At 48.3% G+C, this 18238-nt stretch overlaps 1 protein-coding gene across 1 annotated transcript in view; it reads left to right on the forward strand.

Annotated features, from left to right (window-relative positions):
- Window positions 1–14808, forward strand: part of LOC144946676 (voltage-gated potassium channel regulatory subunit KCNG2-like) — a 41072-nt gene extending 26264 nt beyond the window's left edge. Inside the window, exons 4-5 of the mRNA XM_078875755.1 lie at window positions 798–998; window positions 13672–14808. Of these exons, the coding sequence (XP_078731881.1) occupies window positions 798–998; window positions 13672–14544 (1074 nt within the window). The 3' untranslated portion in view covers window positions 14545–14808. The remainder of the gene's footprint in view (window positions 1–797; window positions 999–13671) is intronic.
- The last annotated feature ends 3430 nt before the right edge of the window (window positions 14809–18238 follow it).

Raw genomic sequence — 18238 nt, forward strand, 5'->3', positions numbered from 1 at the left:
ATTCTCCCATCGATGTATCTGTTTGCGCCAGTGGTGTCAGCTCATGGGGTGCGGCAATTGGTCAGCTGGGGCCCCAATATTTGATTTGTGTCTTCGCACGGTCGCACCAAAGGCCATTTATATATCGCGGCTCCTCTTGCTTCATGACATCGTCGCTACGTTCACGGTCACGAACATTTAACGACGTCGGGGCGCTCCGTCGTCGCAAAATATGTTTCGTGTTATTTCACGCTGTTGTTGTTGTTGTAAACATGCTGCATGGTGGTTGTCAAGGGGGCCCCAACTCAAGTTCAAGTTCATTTATTAGATATAGCCCTGTGAGCCATTCGGCTCTTGAATCGGGTGCAACCGCAACAAACAAAAAACAAAAACATGAACAAAAAACATCTCAAAGTGAATATGTGACTGAGTGCAAACAGAAAATCCAAGAAATGACAGTAAAATATTGCAGAAAAAGCACCATACACAAAAATGTGCAAAAATCCCAGTGGGATGCAAGTCAAACAACAACAACCACAAGACAACTTAGATTAAGGCCATCAGTCTAAATCTGTACTACAACAAACAAACATGGCCAAACCAAAAAAAAACAGAGGGGGGCCTGGCACCCCCTGCCCACACGCTCCTTACGCTCCCGATTGCCGCTTAGGTAAAAAAAAAACATCGGTTCGCATGATAATTTTTCGTTTCAAACGTACCTTCGCTGACGCATCATCGTTCGTGACAGATGGGCAAACCCGCGTGACGTTGTTTGTGTCGTCGCTGCTTTTCGTTTCTCCGCGGCGACCCCCTTACAGGACGACAGCAGCGGCCCAGCGAGGACGCGGGCGGCCAGGCGCTTGAGCTGGCTCATGAGCCGCCTGCGCGACATGGTGGAGGACCCCAGCTCGGGCCTCCCCGGGAAGATCTTCGCCTTCCTCTCGGTGGTCTTCGTGGCCATCACGGCCGTCAGCCTCTGCATCAGCACCATGCCCGACTTGCGCGCAGAGGAGGACAAGGTGACGGCAGAGGCCCCCCCCCGCTCGCCTCGTTTAATTCTAGACTTGAAGCTTTCGTGACCGCAAGGATTCATACTCGTAGTTTTTTCGGTGAAGTCACGTAGGTAAGAAAATGAAATTAAAATTAATAAAATTAATAAGAATAAAATAATAATTATTAACTTTAATTTCAGTTTTTTACCTACGTGACTTTACTGAAAAAACTAAGAGCACACCTCGTTTAACCCCGGGCAGAGGCTCTGTCCTGCCAAGTTATGGTAGTGTTATCATTGTTAAGCTCTGTTTTGTTTGTCTTACCAGGTAAGGGCAGGCTATGACAAACGACAGCTCACGTGGAATTGTGCAGCAGACAAATACTCTTAAGCACATGTTTATAAATGTGGAGGGAAAAATCGGAGGACCGGGAGAAAAATCCACGCGACCACGGGGAGAGAGAGAACTTGCACACTCCAAAAATACAAGTGTCAGGGTTGGGATCGAACCCACGACCTCCTTCATACCAGGCGAGGTCGTTAACATCTCGCCACCGTGGCACCCCCAGGAGGGTAAGTCTTCCCAACCGAAGACGTACCGATAAAGTTATCGGAACGGAATCGAAAGAAACACTGATGACGTACATGAATGTCATTGGAATGGGAAAGGGTTAATATACATGTTGTCCGACAGCAATTTCGGGGCAGCGGTGGTGGCTATTGCTTGTGGCCCGTAATCCGGCATTGTGGAGGCAGCAAGCGGTGAGGGGATTGGTGGATCACCACACAAATGGTTGGGAAACTCCCGTCAGAGTGTGCGTTGAGGAGGAGCCCTTACTCTGGCTCGCCAAGAGAAGGCGGCTCAGCAAAAGATGTGGATTCCACCTGTTTCGTCTGTATGGGATAGAGTGTTTCCCCCTCGCACATGTGGGTTTTCTCCGGGTCCTCTGGTTTGATCCCACGTGTAAACATTCATGAAATGGCTGATAACACCTTCATACCATACGGAACGCAGAGCTTGGGGCGAATGGGGCACCAGACCACCACCTGGGATAGTCTTGATCTTTATCTTCTCCAGCGAATACTGTTTTATTACTACAGTGTCAATACTCCCACCTCTTCGAAGACGTCTGACCAGCGTGGAAGAACAGGCCAAATATGTGAACTGATTTTTTTTTTTACCAGATAAGGCCCACTGAGCTGTGCAGATCTTTATCAGAAGCAAGCTGGCCGCAAATGATAGCTCATCGACGTGGCTTATCACGTGCAAATGTATCGCAGCCAAATACTCTAAACGCGTGTGGATGGAAAAACCAGAGGACCCGGAGAAAAATCCGCGCGACCACCAGGAAAGAGAGACACGCAAACTCCAAATATACAGGTGTTGGGGTCAGGATCGAACCCACGACCTCCTGTATACCAGGCGAGGGAGTTAACATCTCCTAGCCACCATGGTGATGATGAGAGAGAGACACGCAAACTCAAAATATACAGCAGGCGTCAGGGTCGGGATCGAACCCACGACCTCCTGTATATCAGACGAGGTCGTTAACATCTCGGCACAGGGGCGGCCTTTTTCACCGTACGTAGCCAACCACGCTAATCTCTTTCCTGGAGGCCCTTCCGCCAGCAGTGGCTTGAGTAACCAATTACAGCTCTGCACCTTTAGCTCTTGTATGTGTTGCGTAATCATAATTTAGCGCTGAGGAAAGGGAAGTGAAATATTGTTTGGCGAATGAGCACGTCGGAGTGTGCGTTTACTCTTATCACGTTAACAGCACACTCTCAATTAAAGTGAATAAAATTACCTGACCCGTAAAAACGCCTACCTGTGAAATTAAATCACCCTGAAGGGAAATGACGAAGGGCATTCAAATTAAGATTACGGTGAAATAGAGTCATTTTTGTAAATCACATCTAATATCTGACATTTAGTTTTCAGGGGACTTGGTATGTTGCAATCATTTTTGTTTGCACTTCATTCCAGCGGTGTGGCCTTTTCATTTTGACAAACCAGTGTTTACCGTCCGCGTGCAAATTAACTTGTGACGCGTCACGCGGAGTCGATCGGGCAAAATTCGACTGGCCACTTAGCCCCGTTCCCATCAGAGACGTCCGCAAGACGCAGGGTTGGGTCCCGTTCACCGCCGAATCTCGGAACGCGCAAGCGGCTTGGCGTTACATTTATTGAGAGAGGTGCTGCGCCGTTGTTTTTAAAGACGTTGTCACTGACCGCAGAGAACCGTAGCGGCACGGCAGCACTCTGGAGTCAGACTGTGCCACACGCCCTCCCGCATGGCCTTGTGGGAGCCTCGGTACCGATGAAGTTATTTTGTTTTTTCTTACGATTCAGTTCTGATGATGTACACGTATGGAATGGAATCTGAAGAAAAATTGGTGACGAACGTCATCGGAATAGGAAAGGGTTATCCATTATAGAGGTTTTTGGGTTAGATCGCGTACATATATAAATGTGTCGTTAAAACCCGCCACCACCCGACACAGCCAACTAGTAAGGGTTGTCACGTAAACAGAACGTGGCCAATTCGTCACTAGTACAGCACACTGGTGTGTTGGAGAGCCAAGCCACAACATTTACAAACTGAGTACGACGTTTCGCCAGTAATTACAACTAGCTTCATCAGGCGGCAGCCAGATTTGGCACGTTCTGTTTACGTGACAACCCTTACTAGTTGGCTGTGTCGGTTGGTGGCGGATTTTAAAGACACATTTATATATTCACTTGATCTAACCCAAAAACATCTATTATGGATGATATCGGTCGGGAAAGCTTACGTGTTAAACAGGAAAGGGTTAATTTGGCCAATTTTGGCTCTGAGAATCAGAAATATCAGTTCACCTGTCATATGATGAACAATCTCGGCAACTTTGTTGGGAAATCAACCGTTGTTGTACTCTAGGTGGACTTGCCCCCGTGATGGGGAATGTGGAATGTCTACTACTGACTCAGGTCTAAAATTGAGAAGTGAGCACTGATGCTTCTATGCTCATTACATCAGGAAATCACTCTGAGTTTTTGACTTAAATTGTCTTAAATCTTGACTTAAAGCTTTCGCGACTGCAGGGATTCATATTATTTGGGTCTTTCGGTAAAGCCGCGGCGGCTTATCCGAAAGACCCAAAGAATATTAAATTGTCTTGTATTAGCCGCACTGTAATGCAAACAAGAACTTTTTTTACATGAAGTAGCAATCACCGTTTTTATTCAAAAAAGCTCGGTCGATTGTAACTTATTTCATGCAACTTAGAAAGCAGACGAAGTATATTATGAAGTGATTATTATTTTGAAGTGTATTTCAGCCATCAGTTACCGAAATACCCCACACACATTGCATTGAGATAGATGACGTTATTATTTTTTATTATGTTGTGGAATGACGCGGCTTTTTTTTTATGACGAACGATTCGCGTGGGAGAAATGTCTCGGGTGTCCGAGCGTTGAACCAACACCGCTGATATCCCCCGGTTCGAATCCAGGTATCAGCTGCCCGCGCTAAGCCTGGTTTCACAAATGTATTGAGTTGATGGTCCCAGCGTGGTCACAAATTAGGCCACAAAAAAACACAGCACCGATTAAATGAAGTTGCATTTCAGTTCGCTTAAGTTTGCCTACATTTCTGAGAGAATTGGAGAATTTAAATACGACGTTGGCTGCCATGGGATGAACAATCTCATAGTAGAGTGCGTGGGAAAGTCGAAGGAGGATTGACTTAAAGCTTTCGTGACTGCAGGAATTCATATTCTTTGGGTCTTTCGGTAAAGCCGAAACACAAGCGGTCGACGGCTTGTGTTGCGATCGAAACGTCGTAGTTTTTTGTTATTTTGTTATTTTATTTTAACCTATCTCCGTGACTTTACCGAAAGACCCAAAGAATATGGACGGAGGCTGTGACATTCTCGGCTGTTCTCAGACACCCAGGGTTGCAATTTCTCTGCACCCACAGTACACGTGGGAAAGAGACCAGACAACTTTTACAAAGATAGTAGACTTTTCAAAGGTTAGATTTTATCCATTTCAAACATAACGAACAATTCCCCCCCCCAAACCCCACAAAATGTTGGATTTAAAATGGATTATCTTATGCACACGACAATGCATGCAATACATATTATTTAACCCGTAGCTTTCACCTTTTACTTCAGGAGTACCGGCGTTCGAGCGTATCACTCCTGGCCTCGCCGCACCAGCTTCCCATGAAGCTTTGCGTGGCGTTTCGGATTGTTCTCGTGGCGTACGAGCCTCGCCAGAGTGGACGGCCAAGCGATCTACACCGATTTATTGACCCCCCAACCCCGGCCATGTGTGCACCTCACCCAAGGCTTCGCTCTCCCGCTGCTGTTGTGCTGCACCTACCCTGGGCGTCACTCCTCCGCACACTGGGTGATGCTGCCCAGTGTTGTGCTGCTCCCTGCCAATGGAGTGGGCGCCCTGCCCAGTGTTGTGCTGCTGCCTGCCAGTGGAGTCAGCTCCCTGCCCAGTGTTGTGCTGCACCCTGGCTATGGAGTCAGCTCCCTGCCCAGTGTTGTGCTGCACCCTGGTTATGGAGTCAGCTCCCTGTCCATTGTTGTGCTGCACCCTGGCTATGAAGTCAGCGCCCTGCCCAGTGTTGTGCTGCACCCTGGTTATGGAGTCAGCTCCCTGTCCATTGTTGTGCTGCACCCTGGATATGAAGTCAGCGCCCTGCCCAGTGTTGTGCTGCACCCTGGCTATGGAGTCAGCTCCCTGCCCAGTGTTGTGCTGCTCCCTGGCTATGGAGTCAGCTCCCTGCCCAATGTTGTACTGCATCCTGGCTATGGAGTCAGCTCCCTGCCCAGTGTTGTTGGTGATTCGGAGGCGATCGCCACGTGGTTTATTCCTTCGGTTCTCACAAATTGACTCCTCCATGTCTGCTTAGTCATTTTTATATTCTTGTTTCTTTCGTTAAAGTCACGTTGGCCTCTGGTTAAGGTTTTTTTTTATTTCGTGTGATGTACGGTGCCTTAAGTAGCTGCTAGAAAAGCGCTTGTAAAAACAATTTATTATTGCTGTTAAAGTGTTCTGTCGCTCGTAAGTTACTTTAGAGCCCATAGTGGAGAAATAAAAAACTGTAGAAAACTGCTGTGGCCACAGTTCACATAGCAAGCCCTCTTAGGCGCCATGAACAAATAATCAACGTTCGTTCCTCAGCGACATTAGCGGGATTCTTTATCCCAAATGACCTCGTGGGATTTCCAACAGTGAAAAAAAACCCACAAAAAAAACCCCATTGCTCTCCTCAACAGAATATGGACTCGCGGGCTACATTCTCGTCGGGATTTAACAATCGAATGAGCTCAATGAGAGACAATCGTTTGAATAATTGCGAGTGATTCATTTTGGTATTCATTAATTTATTTGTCTTGCTTTGTTCACCCCCCAACCTCTCCCCATCCCATTTGAGGCCCCGTTGACCTTTTCTTGGCAGCATTCTCATTCGGCAGTCTCTCACCCACAGGTCATTTTGTACAAACAAACAAAAAAATCAATGTTTCAAGTCACGACCGCTCTGACCTTCACTTCCGTCTGGAGGGAACACTTTAAACTACATTAACATTCCGCGTTGCCTTTTTATTTTTATTTCATTTTTTTTTCCCATCATAATTTCTCCACGCAGGCGAACACGTAAATAACTAAATAAATGTCCCGGCACATCTTGCTCTCATTTCCTCCCTCGTCGTGCTTTCAAGCCTTGCCACCTCGAGAGGAGGCCTTTGATTTTGACGCACGGCTCAAAAAAACCTTTGGAGTAATAAATCAGAGTGCCCTCCCCGCTGCTACTTGAATTTAAGTGCGAATTTCCGTGAGGCTTCCCTCCCGCGCCGGCGATGGCTCGCCGCTTCGCTGTCGACAGTAGAGTGGCAGCGCCGAGTTTAAATCCCCGTTGGGTGGGGGGGTTGACCATGAAGCCCTAACCCATCGGAGTCGATGCAATGAGCAACACGCTTTGTGACGAAATCAAGAGTGGTGAGACTTTTGTTCGATAGATTAAGAAAAGAAGATTGCATTTATAGCAGCAGGAAGGGCCCAATTAGCTGCTGTCGGAGCGGTGTTCTTTTGTTGCGAGGCCCCTGACGGCCCCTGGTGGCCTTGAGTGCGGCCCTGACGTGCGTCCCAGGACAATACAGAAAATGACAACACCGCCCATCATCGTCGTGCTGCTGTCAAACCCAACAATGGTTTCAAATGTGTGGCGGACACTGACGATGTCTTATCAGCGAAAGTGGGCCCCCCTCCGAACATTGGCGAAGAACCACTGTGCTATGGGGTGTATGGGGTGGGCGGGCTGCGATGGTCCTGATGTTGTGCGGTGTACAGGTCTTGGTTGCAATTGTGGTTGCGTAGGTCACGATACAAACGGCGATTATCGGAAGGGTGCTTCATACGTTACAGCAGGAGGGAACCGGTCTAAAACGTAAATATATCTGAAAATCATGACCACTTTCTCTACGAACAAAAGTACTGTAAAGGAACAAAAAAAAGTCTGATGTAAAAACTCTCCCCGGCCATAGGAATGTGGAATTTCCAGCACTGGCTGTACACGGTAGGTGAGCACCGCTTCGATGCTCCATCGAGCAGGAGGTCATTTCGACCGGCGAGTTGCGTCTGGAGCTCTGAGTGTTGTCCCTGAGTGGAATGTGCGGTGGCGTTTTCTCCTGGCTCCCCAGTCTCCCTCCCGCACGAAGCCAGACGCTCGCTCACAGAGTTTGGCCGAAAAACCGCGGTGCAGGCAGCACTACCCCGCTGTGAACGAGCGTTGATCTTCAGCGGGCGATGTTTCGCCGGATATAAATAAATGACATTTACGTTCGTCCAGCATCGAAAACGGAGAGAGATTGAGAGCCCTTTGAGATAATCCGGCGTTGACCTCTTAGGAAACACTAATTCTCTCACGGCTCAAACAAACCCAGCTGCCTTCCAACTTTTTTTACGGGCATGGGTCAATGCTTGCTTTAACTTCTGAATCCACAAACTAGATACATACCCCCCCACTCCCCAACCCCCGGTAGGATTTAAATGTTCACAGCTGTTCTGCTGCATGGTTCGGCAAAACGATGGCCGCCGTTTCGCCCTGGGGGGATTGATCAGAAGTTATTCTGAACTGCTCCTGAAGAAAGTTCCCGACACGTGGACTGAAGCGTCGGACATCGTTGCCGACCAACGCCGGAGAGCTGAGCTCGTCTTAATATCTCCAAAAATTCGGGTTATAAAGTGTCACTCCCAACGCATTAATAAAATGCAACACGTTGACACAATTTTTCACAGTGACACAATTCAACGCATTTCCACAATTTTACACAGTGACACAAGTTTACACAAATGCACAATTGGACACATTGACACAATTCAACACAGTGGCACAATTCAAATAATTGACACAAAACAGTGACACAATTAAAACAGTCATACAATTCAACAGGGTGACACAATTCGGGATTGTAATTGAAGTCAAGCGTCAAACTATTTTTTTGCGTCTAATGTTGTGTCACCACATGTGCACCCTGTGTCATTGTTTTCCGTCTCATTTGCATTATTTTTGTTTCTTACTATCCGCCAAAATGTAACACGAGCATCTGATTCGCATCACACCGACGATTGGATGAACGGATGCACCGTGACCGTGTGACAATGCATATTGCCACGAATGCTCTTCGCATATTCACGTGATTACGAAGTGTAGGTGCAGCCTCGTATCTAAAACACTCTAAGTTTGAAACTTAATTTTAAAACTGTGCGTTAAAACGCTTTGTAAATACACAGAAACAACATCAAGTAAGCATTCGGACAATTTCACCGTTGCTGTTTGAACCACCGCACCGGGAAATAGAATCGAACTGGCGAATCTCCGGATTGCAAGGCACGCGTGCTGACTGTGGCATTTTGGTTGCCTGCCCGGTACGCCTGTCGATGGACACCTGTGCAGAGAATCGCATCAAAGAAACACCGTGCTTATCATAAGGACGTATTCATTTTTATTTCGATTTAAAGCTTTCGTGACTGCAAGGATTCATCTTCTTGGTTCTTTCGGTACAGTCACGTAGAAGGGAAATAATAAAATAATAAAAATAAAACATAATAAAATAATTCTCACGACGTTTCGGCCACAACGCAAGCAGCCATCCTCAGGTGAAGAACAGGTCTGTCGGAACGACAGTGTCTGAATGAACAGACCTGTTCTTCACCTGAGGACGGCTGCTTGCGTTGTGGCCGAAACGTCGTGAGAATTATTTTATTATGTTTAATTTTTATTATTTTATTATTTCCCTTCTACGTGACTTTACCGAAAGAACCAAGAAGACGTATTCATTGTTGAGCACTGTGAGATTTTATTTTCATTGTAAGATGTTTCATCCCGGAGCTCGCTATTGTCGGATAAAGATGACGCTGACTGGATTGCAAATCCAACGCGTTAGAAACTAAATTTGCATTTTATTATTTAATGTGCTGAATACAAGACGTAACATCTAAAAATAAATTAACGAACTTTAAACAAACAAATTACTTCCGATGCCTAAAACAACTCAAATGATATTTGCATGTAGTTATCTAGGTAGCAATTATCTCTATTTTAATAAAACAAAGTTTAACATTATTGCGAAGGGGCGGACATTTTAATTGATAGTCTTGCACGTGAAATATTCATGCCAAATGAACCAAGTTTAAACTGCGGTATTTTTACGTAAAAAAAAGGTGTTTTCTTTAGACCGCACGTTTCATCATCATCATCATCATCGACAACGGCAGCTGTCGTATCTATGTATGTTGAACTTCTTCCGCAGCGTACGTAACCAAACCGTGCTAATCGGAGGTGACGCGGGAAGGACAACAAACTTAACACAAAAAAGCAGTGCTTTTAGAGAAGTGAGATTTCGATGTAGGTTTAGCCACGCGCTCCGTCATTGATTCTCCTCCGCAGTCCGAGCGGCCGGATCCGTGTCTATCCTCCACCTGTGCAGGAGATGAGCGCACCGGCCGTGAGATCATCAGCGTCGCGATGATTCACCGTCATCCCGAGTTTACGGGGGAAGTGAGAAGCCGAGGAAAGGATGCTCAATTGGGTAACTGAAAGGAAAGAAAGAAACAAATCGATCTTACTCATCAGTGCTATACAGCGTCATCGTTCATGCAAATTGCAGCTCGCAATCACTGCGGAACCACAGACGAGCTGGAAGGCTGCCAGACGGCGATCGGGCGCCGACAATTGCTCTGCAGTGCTCTAAATATGACGATGTTTTTAGCCAGTTCGTGAGTGTTTATACAGGTGGGAGGAAACCGGAGCAGCCGTTGGAAACCCTACGCGTGTGCGAGGGGGCAACGCTCTATCCCATACGGAACGGGACAGGCTTTGTCGGTCCACGCCTTGCTCTACTCCATTTCTGCCGGCGAGCCAGGGGTAGGCCACCTCTTCCTCGATGCCCCCCCCACCCCCGGACGAAATATTTTAGTTTTTTGTCATTTGTGCTGTGATCCACAAAACCCATCGCTGTCGCTCCCTCCACGGTGCCCGGTGACAGGCAGCCACGTGCTCAGCCAGCACGGCCGCCCGGCGTGAAGTGCCGTGTCACTTGACGTTCATCGTTTCTTTTACTTTGTTTTGCTTCGCCGAAAGGCGACGTCCGTCGCGGCAGTGAATCGACCCGGCTGGCGGCCGACGCGGCCGTTCTCGCGCCCGCCACGCAAACTCGGGCACGACATTTGTGGAGCGACGCAGCGCTTGAGAAGGAAGGGGCGCAAACGAGCAGTGTCTGAGTGCCGAAGCTGACGTCCCCCCGGCCCCCCTCCCCCCCCCCGGTCTCAGCAGCAGCTAGGACAGCAGCCCTGGGTGGTGCTCAATCACGACACGCCACATTGACGAGAGGACATGAGAATAATTCATTGCTCTGGTTTAGGTAGCGCACCTGTTGGCACGTGGCCACTCCGTTGTCAAATGCGGCCTCGTCATTGCCTACCCCTCCCCGATATAATCTGCTCGGAGCTCCCTGCGTGTGAGAGGTGCCAAGGTGGCTAGGAGATGTTAACTGTCTCGCCTGATATGCAGGAGGTCGTGGGTTCGATCCCGACCCTGACGCCTGCCGTATATTTGGAATTTGCGGTGTCTCTCTCTCATCATCATTGTCACGGTGGCTAGGAGATGTTAACTACCTCGCCTGGTATGCAGGAGGTCGTGGGTTCGATCCCGACCCTGACGCCTGCTGCTGTGTATTTGGAGTTTGCGGTGTCTCTCTCCCCGTGATTGCGTGGAATTTTCTCCGCGTCCTCCCGGAGGTTTTTTTCCCCTCCATATTTAGAATCTACACGCGTTTAGAGTATTTGGCTGCTTTACATTTCCACTTGATAAGCCACTTCGTTGAGCGACCGTTTGTGGCCAGGTCACTTCTGAATAGCTCAGTGGGTCTTGCCTGGTAAAATAAAATAAAAAGTTTAGTTTAGTTTATAGTTTAGCTTAGCACGCTGCTGGACTACAGTCCAGCAGCGGTGGGTTTGGTTGATCACCGCACAAATGACAAAAATCACTCCTTTCTTGTGGGCATCAAGGAGGAGCCTTGCCGCTGGCTCGCCAGCACAAATCCAGTACGGGTAGAGTGTGCACTGATGTCACGGGATACAGCGTTTCCCCCTTGCGCGTGTGAGTTTTATCTCCGGTCTTGCTCCGGTTTTCTCCCACGTGAAACAAATGAACACTCATTCACTGGCTGAAAACATCTTAGCATACCTAGAGAACAGCAGAGCTTGGCGGTGGCGGATTTGGCTTCAGCTCATCGGGTGGCTGCTGACTTGCCGTCCTTCTGCGGTTCCTCCTCGCGGCTCCGAGTCGTTCTCTCTCTCTCTCTCTCTCCGAGAGCTACGAGCGGACACGGCCCGCCGGCGGCCCGTTACACGTTGATATTATAAATGTTTAATCGCATTGCGCATTTACGTGTAATCGCATCGTGTGCTCGTGAATCGTGCCTGTTAACTTGTGGTGCGAAACCAATGCCGCTGAGAAAACAACCACAAAGATCACTCCCAGAAGGCACTGTGTGCCTGACGTGATGTGTTAAAAAAATAGAAACATTATCTGGAGACATATTCTTAGGTTCTTTCGGTAAAGTCACGTAGGTAAAAAAATTACAATTTTTAATTAATAAAAGTAAAATACAAATAAAATAAAAATCACGACGTTTCGGAGGCAACACAAGCTTCCGTCTTCAGGTGGAACCGTCACAGCACGACTGCTGTATCAAGTAAGAGAATATGAATCCTTGCAGTCACGAAAGTTTCAAATCTAGAATTATCTGGAGAGACAAACATGGGAAGGGGTGCATTGTTTGATTTAGTTTTTATTTTGTTGATTATGTTCTGCACAACGACGCCCATGATTGCTTTGTGTTATGTACGCTATGTAAAGGAATTGCATGTCGTGGGTTCAGTGACCTTTGCATCCACGAGAGCGTGCTGCTTTTGGCACAATGCACGGCGAAAAGATTGATTCTTGAATTGAATCACAACTCCAAATCGTGACAATTCATCAAACCGCGGGGGCGGGGTCATGGGAGCGGGGTCATGGGGGCGTGAGGGTGTTGTGTGGGGGCGGGGCCATGGGTGCATGGGGTGGTGCGTGGGGGGTTGTGTGTGGGGAGGGGGGTGCAGAGCAGAGTTCCTTGTCGCCTCTCCACCCGATGGGTGGGTTGCTCAACGTAGCCACCAGTTGCACGGTGGCTAGTAGATGTTAGCAAATTCGCCTGGTATACAGGAGGTCGTGGATTCAATCCCGACCCTGACGCCCGCCTGTATATTTGGAGTTTGCGTGTCTCTCTCTCTCCCCGTGGTCGTGTGGATTTTCCTGCGGGTCCTCCGGTTTTTCCCTCCGCATTTCGAGTCAACATCACCACGCGTTTAGAATATCTGGCTGCTCTAGATGTCCACGTGATAAGCCACTTGATCGAGCCATCACTTGTGAGCAGGTCGCTTCTATAAGAGAGCTGTATAGCTCAGTGGGCCTTACCCGGTTAAATAAAATACAACTGATTCAATTGAGTTACTATGGTTAACACCTTGGGGCAGTGTCCCTGTAATAACATCACAGCGACACCGGTACCAGATGCCAATTCCCGAACCGTCCGAGGCCAAACCTACACTGAAAACGCATTTCTTTAGAGCGACTTTTGTTGCGTTCAGTTTGTTGTCCTTCTTCTGATTAGCACGGTTGATTAAGTACGGCGCGAAAGAAGTTCAACACACACACACAGACACAAAAAGTATATTGTTTGGCATTGTGTCCGCGCGCGTTGCGAGTTCTTTCCGGGCCATTCCATTGGTCGACTTGACCTTGACGAACACCTGACCCTCCACCGCCGCTGCTGCTGTGTATCTCTGTGTGTGTACGTACGTGTATGTGTGTGTGCACGTGTGTGTGTGTGTACGTGCGTGTACGTGTGTGTGTACGTGTGTGTACGTGTGTGTGTACGTACGCGTATGTGTGTGTGTACGTGTGTGCGTGTGTGTGTGTACGTGTGTGTGTACGTTAACGTGTGTGTATGTGTGTGCACGTGTGTGTGTACGTGTTTGTACGTGTGTGTACGTGTGTGTGTGTACGTTAACGTGTACGTGTGTACGTGTGTGTGCGCGTGCACCTCTCTCGTGGTGATGCTGGCGGGGCGTGCGTGGGGGGGGCGACACGCAGGGCGAGTGCTCGCAAAAGTGCCACGACATCTTCGTGGTGGAGACGGTGTGCGTCGGCTGGTTCTCCTTCGAGTTCCTCCTGCGGCTCATCCAGTCTCGCAGCAAGTGGCGCTTCCTGCGAGACCCGCTCAACTTAATCGACGTGGCGGCCATCCTGCCCTACTACGTGACGCTCGTCGTCGACTCGGTGTCCGACGGCCGCCCGCCCTCCATGGGCAGCACCAACATCTACCTGGAGAAGGTGGGGCTCGTGCTTCGCGTGCTGCGCGCGCTGCGCATCCTCTACGTGATGCGTCTCGCGCGGCACTCGCTCGGCCTGCAGACGCTGGGGCTCACGATCCGGCGGTGCACGCGGGAGCTTGGCCTCCTCCTCCTCTTCCTGTGCGTCGCCATGGCGCTCTTCGCCCCCATGGTCTACTTGGCGGAGAACGAGCTGGTCATGGGGAGCGGCGGCGGTGGCGGCAGTGGCAGCGGTGCGTCTCGAGCATCCGAAGCGCCACCCAGCGAGGATTCCGGCATCGGAGGAGGAGGCAGCCGCGCCCACGAATTCACGAGCATCCCCGCCTGCTACTGGTGGGCCATCATCTCCATGACCACGGTGGGCTACGGGGACATGGTGCCGCGCAGCGTCGCAGGCCAGGTCGTGGCCCTCAGCAGCATCCTGAGCGGAATCTTACTCATGGCGTTCCCCGTCACCTCCATCTTCCACACCTTCTCGCGCTCCTACGTGGAGCTCAAGGAGGGCCAATTGCGCAACCTCCACCTGAAGCACCGCGTGGCGCTGCTCAAGGCGCAGGCGACGTCGCCGTCGCTCGACAGCTCCCAGTACTCGGAGCCCCTCGGACAGCGCGGCGGCCTCATCCACAGCGGATGAGCGGCATCACGCCGCTGACGACAGCGATGGTGAACAGTTTGCTGCTGCTGTTGATGATGATGATGCTGCTGCTGATGATGGTGGTGATTGATGACGACGGTGGCGATGAACGGTCCTTGCTAATAATGATGACAAAGACGCTCCAGCTGCAGCTGATGATTAATGATGTTGTCAATTATGAACATTTGCTATTGCTGATGCTGCCGCAACTGCTGTATGATGTTGATTATGATCATTAAAACGTGTTGCTGCTGTTCTTGATAATGAATAACAGCTGCTGATGATGATGATTCTGCGACCGATGATGATGAATGATGATGGTGATTATTAGAGATTAATTTTGATCTGGCATGCCCATCAATACACAAAGATATGCAAGACACAGATCCCCCGTGTAACCTTAGAGGACATAGGGGCATGTTCTCACATGCAGGAAATGTGACGTCTGGTGGAGTGGGCCGGTGGTGTCGTGGTTATCACACTGCATTGCGCGATGAACCCGGTGACCTGGGTTTGAATCCCGGCCATGGCAAACATTGGTGACTTCTCAACCAGTCCCAGGCTCCCTTTGCAATAATCTGCAATGACCAGGGTGGCTAATTACGGTCACATAATTTCACAACCGACACGGAGTAGGAAAGTCTTCATGTAGGAGTGGATTCGCAAAGAGGCTATCACTTTGGTTCTTTCGGTAAAGTCACGTGACTTTACCCCCCCCCCCCTGCATCCCTCCTCCCTGGCTCCTCCCCTCCCCTTACCCTATATAATCGCTTGTCACAAATAGCTCTCTCTGCCCACTACAGTAATTCAGTTTTTTTGCTGTGGCTGTCCCGCCTGATGACGGAAGCTTGTGTTGCCTCGAAACGTCGTGATTTAATGTAGTTATTATTATTTTTTTCACCTCCGTGACTTTACCGAAAGAACCAAAGAGTATGGATCCTTGCAGTCATGAAAACTTCAAATCTAGAATTATTATCACGACGTATTCACTTATTATCACGACGTATTCATGATATACGAAGATAAAAATCACGACGTTTCGGAGGCAACACAAGCTTCCGTCTTCAGGTGGAACCGTCATTGATACAGCTGTCGTGGCTGTGACGGTTCCACCTGAAGACGGAAGCTTGTGTTGCCTCCGAAACATCGTGATTTTTATTTTATTTTACTTTTATTAATTTTAATGTTTTACCTACGTGACTTTACCGAAAAAACCTAAGAATATGAATCTTTGCAGTCACGAAAGCTTCAAATCTAGAAAGATATACGAAGAGTTTCGAGGGACCGCGCGATACGCATATAAGCGTGGTTTAAATTCATCCGGGGTTTGTCTAGATGGGTTAGCCCAGCACACCACACCCAGTACACTTTTCGTGGCCACTCGTCACGTGCCGACACTCCAGTCTACCGGCGATCCTGGGAAATATCCGGTGAGAAATTAAACGTCCGTGATGATGAACCTCTGCTGCTGATGTTGCTTCTGATGATGATGATGATGATCATGAAGAACAGCCGCAGCTGCTGCTAATGCCCTGGGATGTTCGAGTGTAGTTTGGAGGTGACTGATAGCACGTCTTTGACTGTGGCAACCTCGGAAAGCCCTTCAAGAGAAGTACCAGGTTTTCACTTTCAATGAAAGTACTTTGCGCCATAGTCGCCGTTGTAAACAGACTGCGCCTTACAGTTTGAGACGTCTGCGTGATGTTGCCCGATGTTTCTGGCCACGACCCCTCTTGTCGGCGCAGAGGCGAAATACCTACAGCCATTGTGAAACGAAACATTCAGGAAAATTCACGAGAAATTATACGCTGAAAAAACAGAAATTTATTTCTGTGTAAAACAACAATGTTAGCGTGTTGGCAAGCTATAAAACTTATTTTGAAAAATTGTGGTCACTGGATTAAATAGCTGTTTGGCACCTGCCATTGCGTGGACTCCAATGATGAGAACATTAAACACCAACCGCGTTGTGTGTTTAGTTTTCTGTCCTTCCTCCGCACCTCCAATCAGCACGGTTGGTTACGTAGGGTGCGGAAGAAATGCAACACACGTACGTACAATGAGACTCCGGAGACGAGACTTTGCCCTGGACATCCGTCGACTAAGAACAAAACAAACACACAAAATCCGTGGATCTTATGGATTTTGTGACAGTGAGTCTCGATCTGGCCCACGAGTTCATGTCCTGGCACGAGCGATTAGATAACCTTTGACCTTCCGTGCCGCATGGCGACGGTTCTCTGCAAGAGGGCCCATTGTAACGTCTCATAAAGCGTGCAGACTCTTAAAATAACAAATACAGGAATACCTCGATATACGAATTAGGCGCTTTCCCGGGGCTTTCTATCGTATATTGAAACTTCGTATATGGAATCGCTTTTCACATCAGTACTGTGAGGATGCGTTCCCTGCCTTCATGAATCACCGTTTTAGATCATGTAAACGCTTCATAACTTACCATTCATATTGTAAACAAAGACTATTTATATTGAAAATAATATCATATTTTATACTGTACAGTATTTAACAAACATTGACAAACTTCGCAATGCAGAAAGCTCAACAATCTATATCTTATAATAATTGTATTTTTACTTACATAATGCTGTAGATCGATAAATGTATTATTTATTCATTTTAGTGTACGCGTTTATTATTTTACTTCTTTTCAGCTTTCTGTTCAAAGTAATACATCCAATGTGCGTAATACCGAGACTCCGTTTATCGAATTTACGCATATCGAGGCATTCCTGTACTTTTTGTGAGGCCATGACTTTGTTTTATACGCAAATCATGGCACGTATTGTAAATACGCTGCACGTATGTGGGGAAGTGGTTTTGCGCGTGTTTGTACAGACATCTCGGTGTGTACATAGGGGGCGCGGGAGTGGCGGTGCAGCGGTCAGCGCGCTACTCGGCGAAACCGGCGACTTGGGCTCCACTCGCGATCACGGCCAACATCGCCGATACTAGAACCAGTTTCCCTGGCCTCCCCTAGGTCGACTCAGCCTTAAATGGGCGCTTAGTATGGTGCGTTAAACAACAACATCAGTGCCGGTCGAGGCCGGGGCGGCTGAATGTGGCGTTCATGGACACACCGCCCCCTCGTGTGCCGTGCGGGCCTTAATAGGTGCTCGCTAACAAGGCATTTGACCTTCTTGGTTATTTCGGTAAAGTCACGTAGAAGGGAAGTAATAAAATAATAAAAATAAAACATAATAAAATAATTCTCACGACGTTTCGGCCACAACGCAAGCAGCCGTCCTCAGGTGAAGAATGAAACACCACCAAGCTTGGAGCGTTTATTTAAGCTGGGTTGGAGGGGGGGAGAAGAGCGCCTTGACAACATAATTTGCATATCAAGAGGAATTTTATTATGTTTTATTTTTATTATTTTATTATTTCCCTTCTACGTGACTTTACCGAAAAAACAAAGAAGATGAATCCCTGCAGTCACGAAAGCTTTAAATCGAAATTTAAGGCATTTGACCTGATGATAATCTGTCCCCTTAAAGGCTGAACGAGGAAACCTTTGCCTTCGCTTTGTGCCCTGTATATACTTACACAATGTACACGCTCGCGGACTGTATATATATACAGATGCAGAGGCAGGCGTGCAGCGTGGGTCGGTGAGATGTCTCGTGCGAACCTCCCAGACGCTCGCGGGAGAGGGGACAAACAAATAAAGAAACAC

Source organism: Lampetra fluviatilis, chromosome 42 (genome assembly GCF_964198595.1).
Source record: "Lampetra fluviatilis chromosome 42, kcLamFluv1.1, whole genome shotgun sequence".
NCBI classification, from domain to species: Eukaryota; Metazoa; Chordata; class Hyperoartia; order Petromyzontiformes; family Petromyzontidae; genus Lampetra; species Lampetra fluviatilis.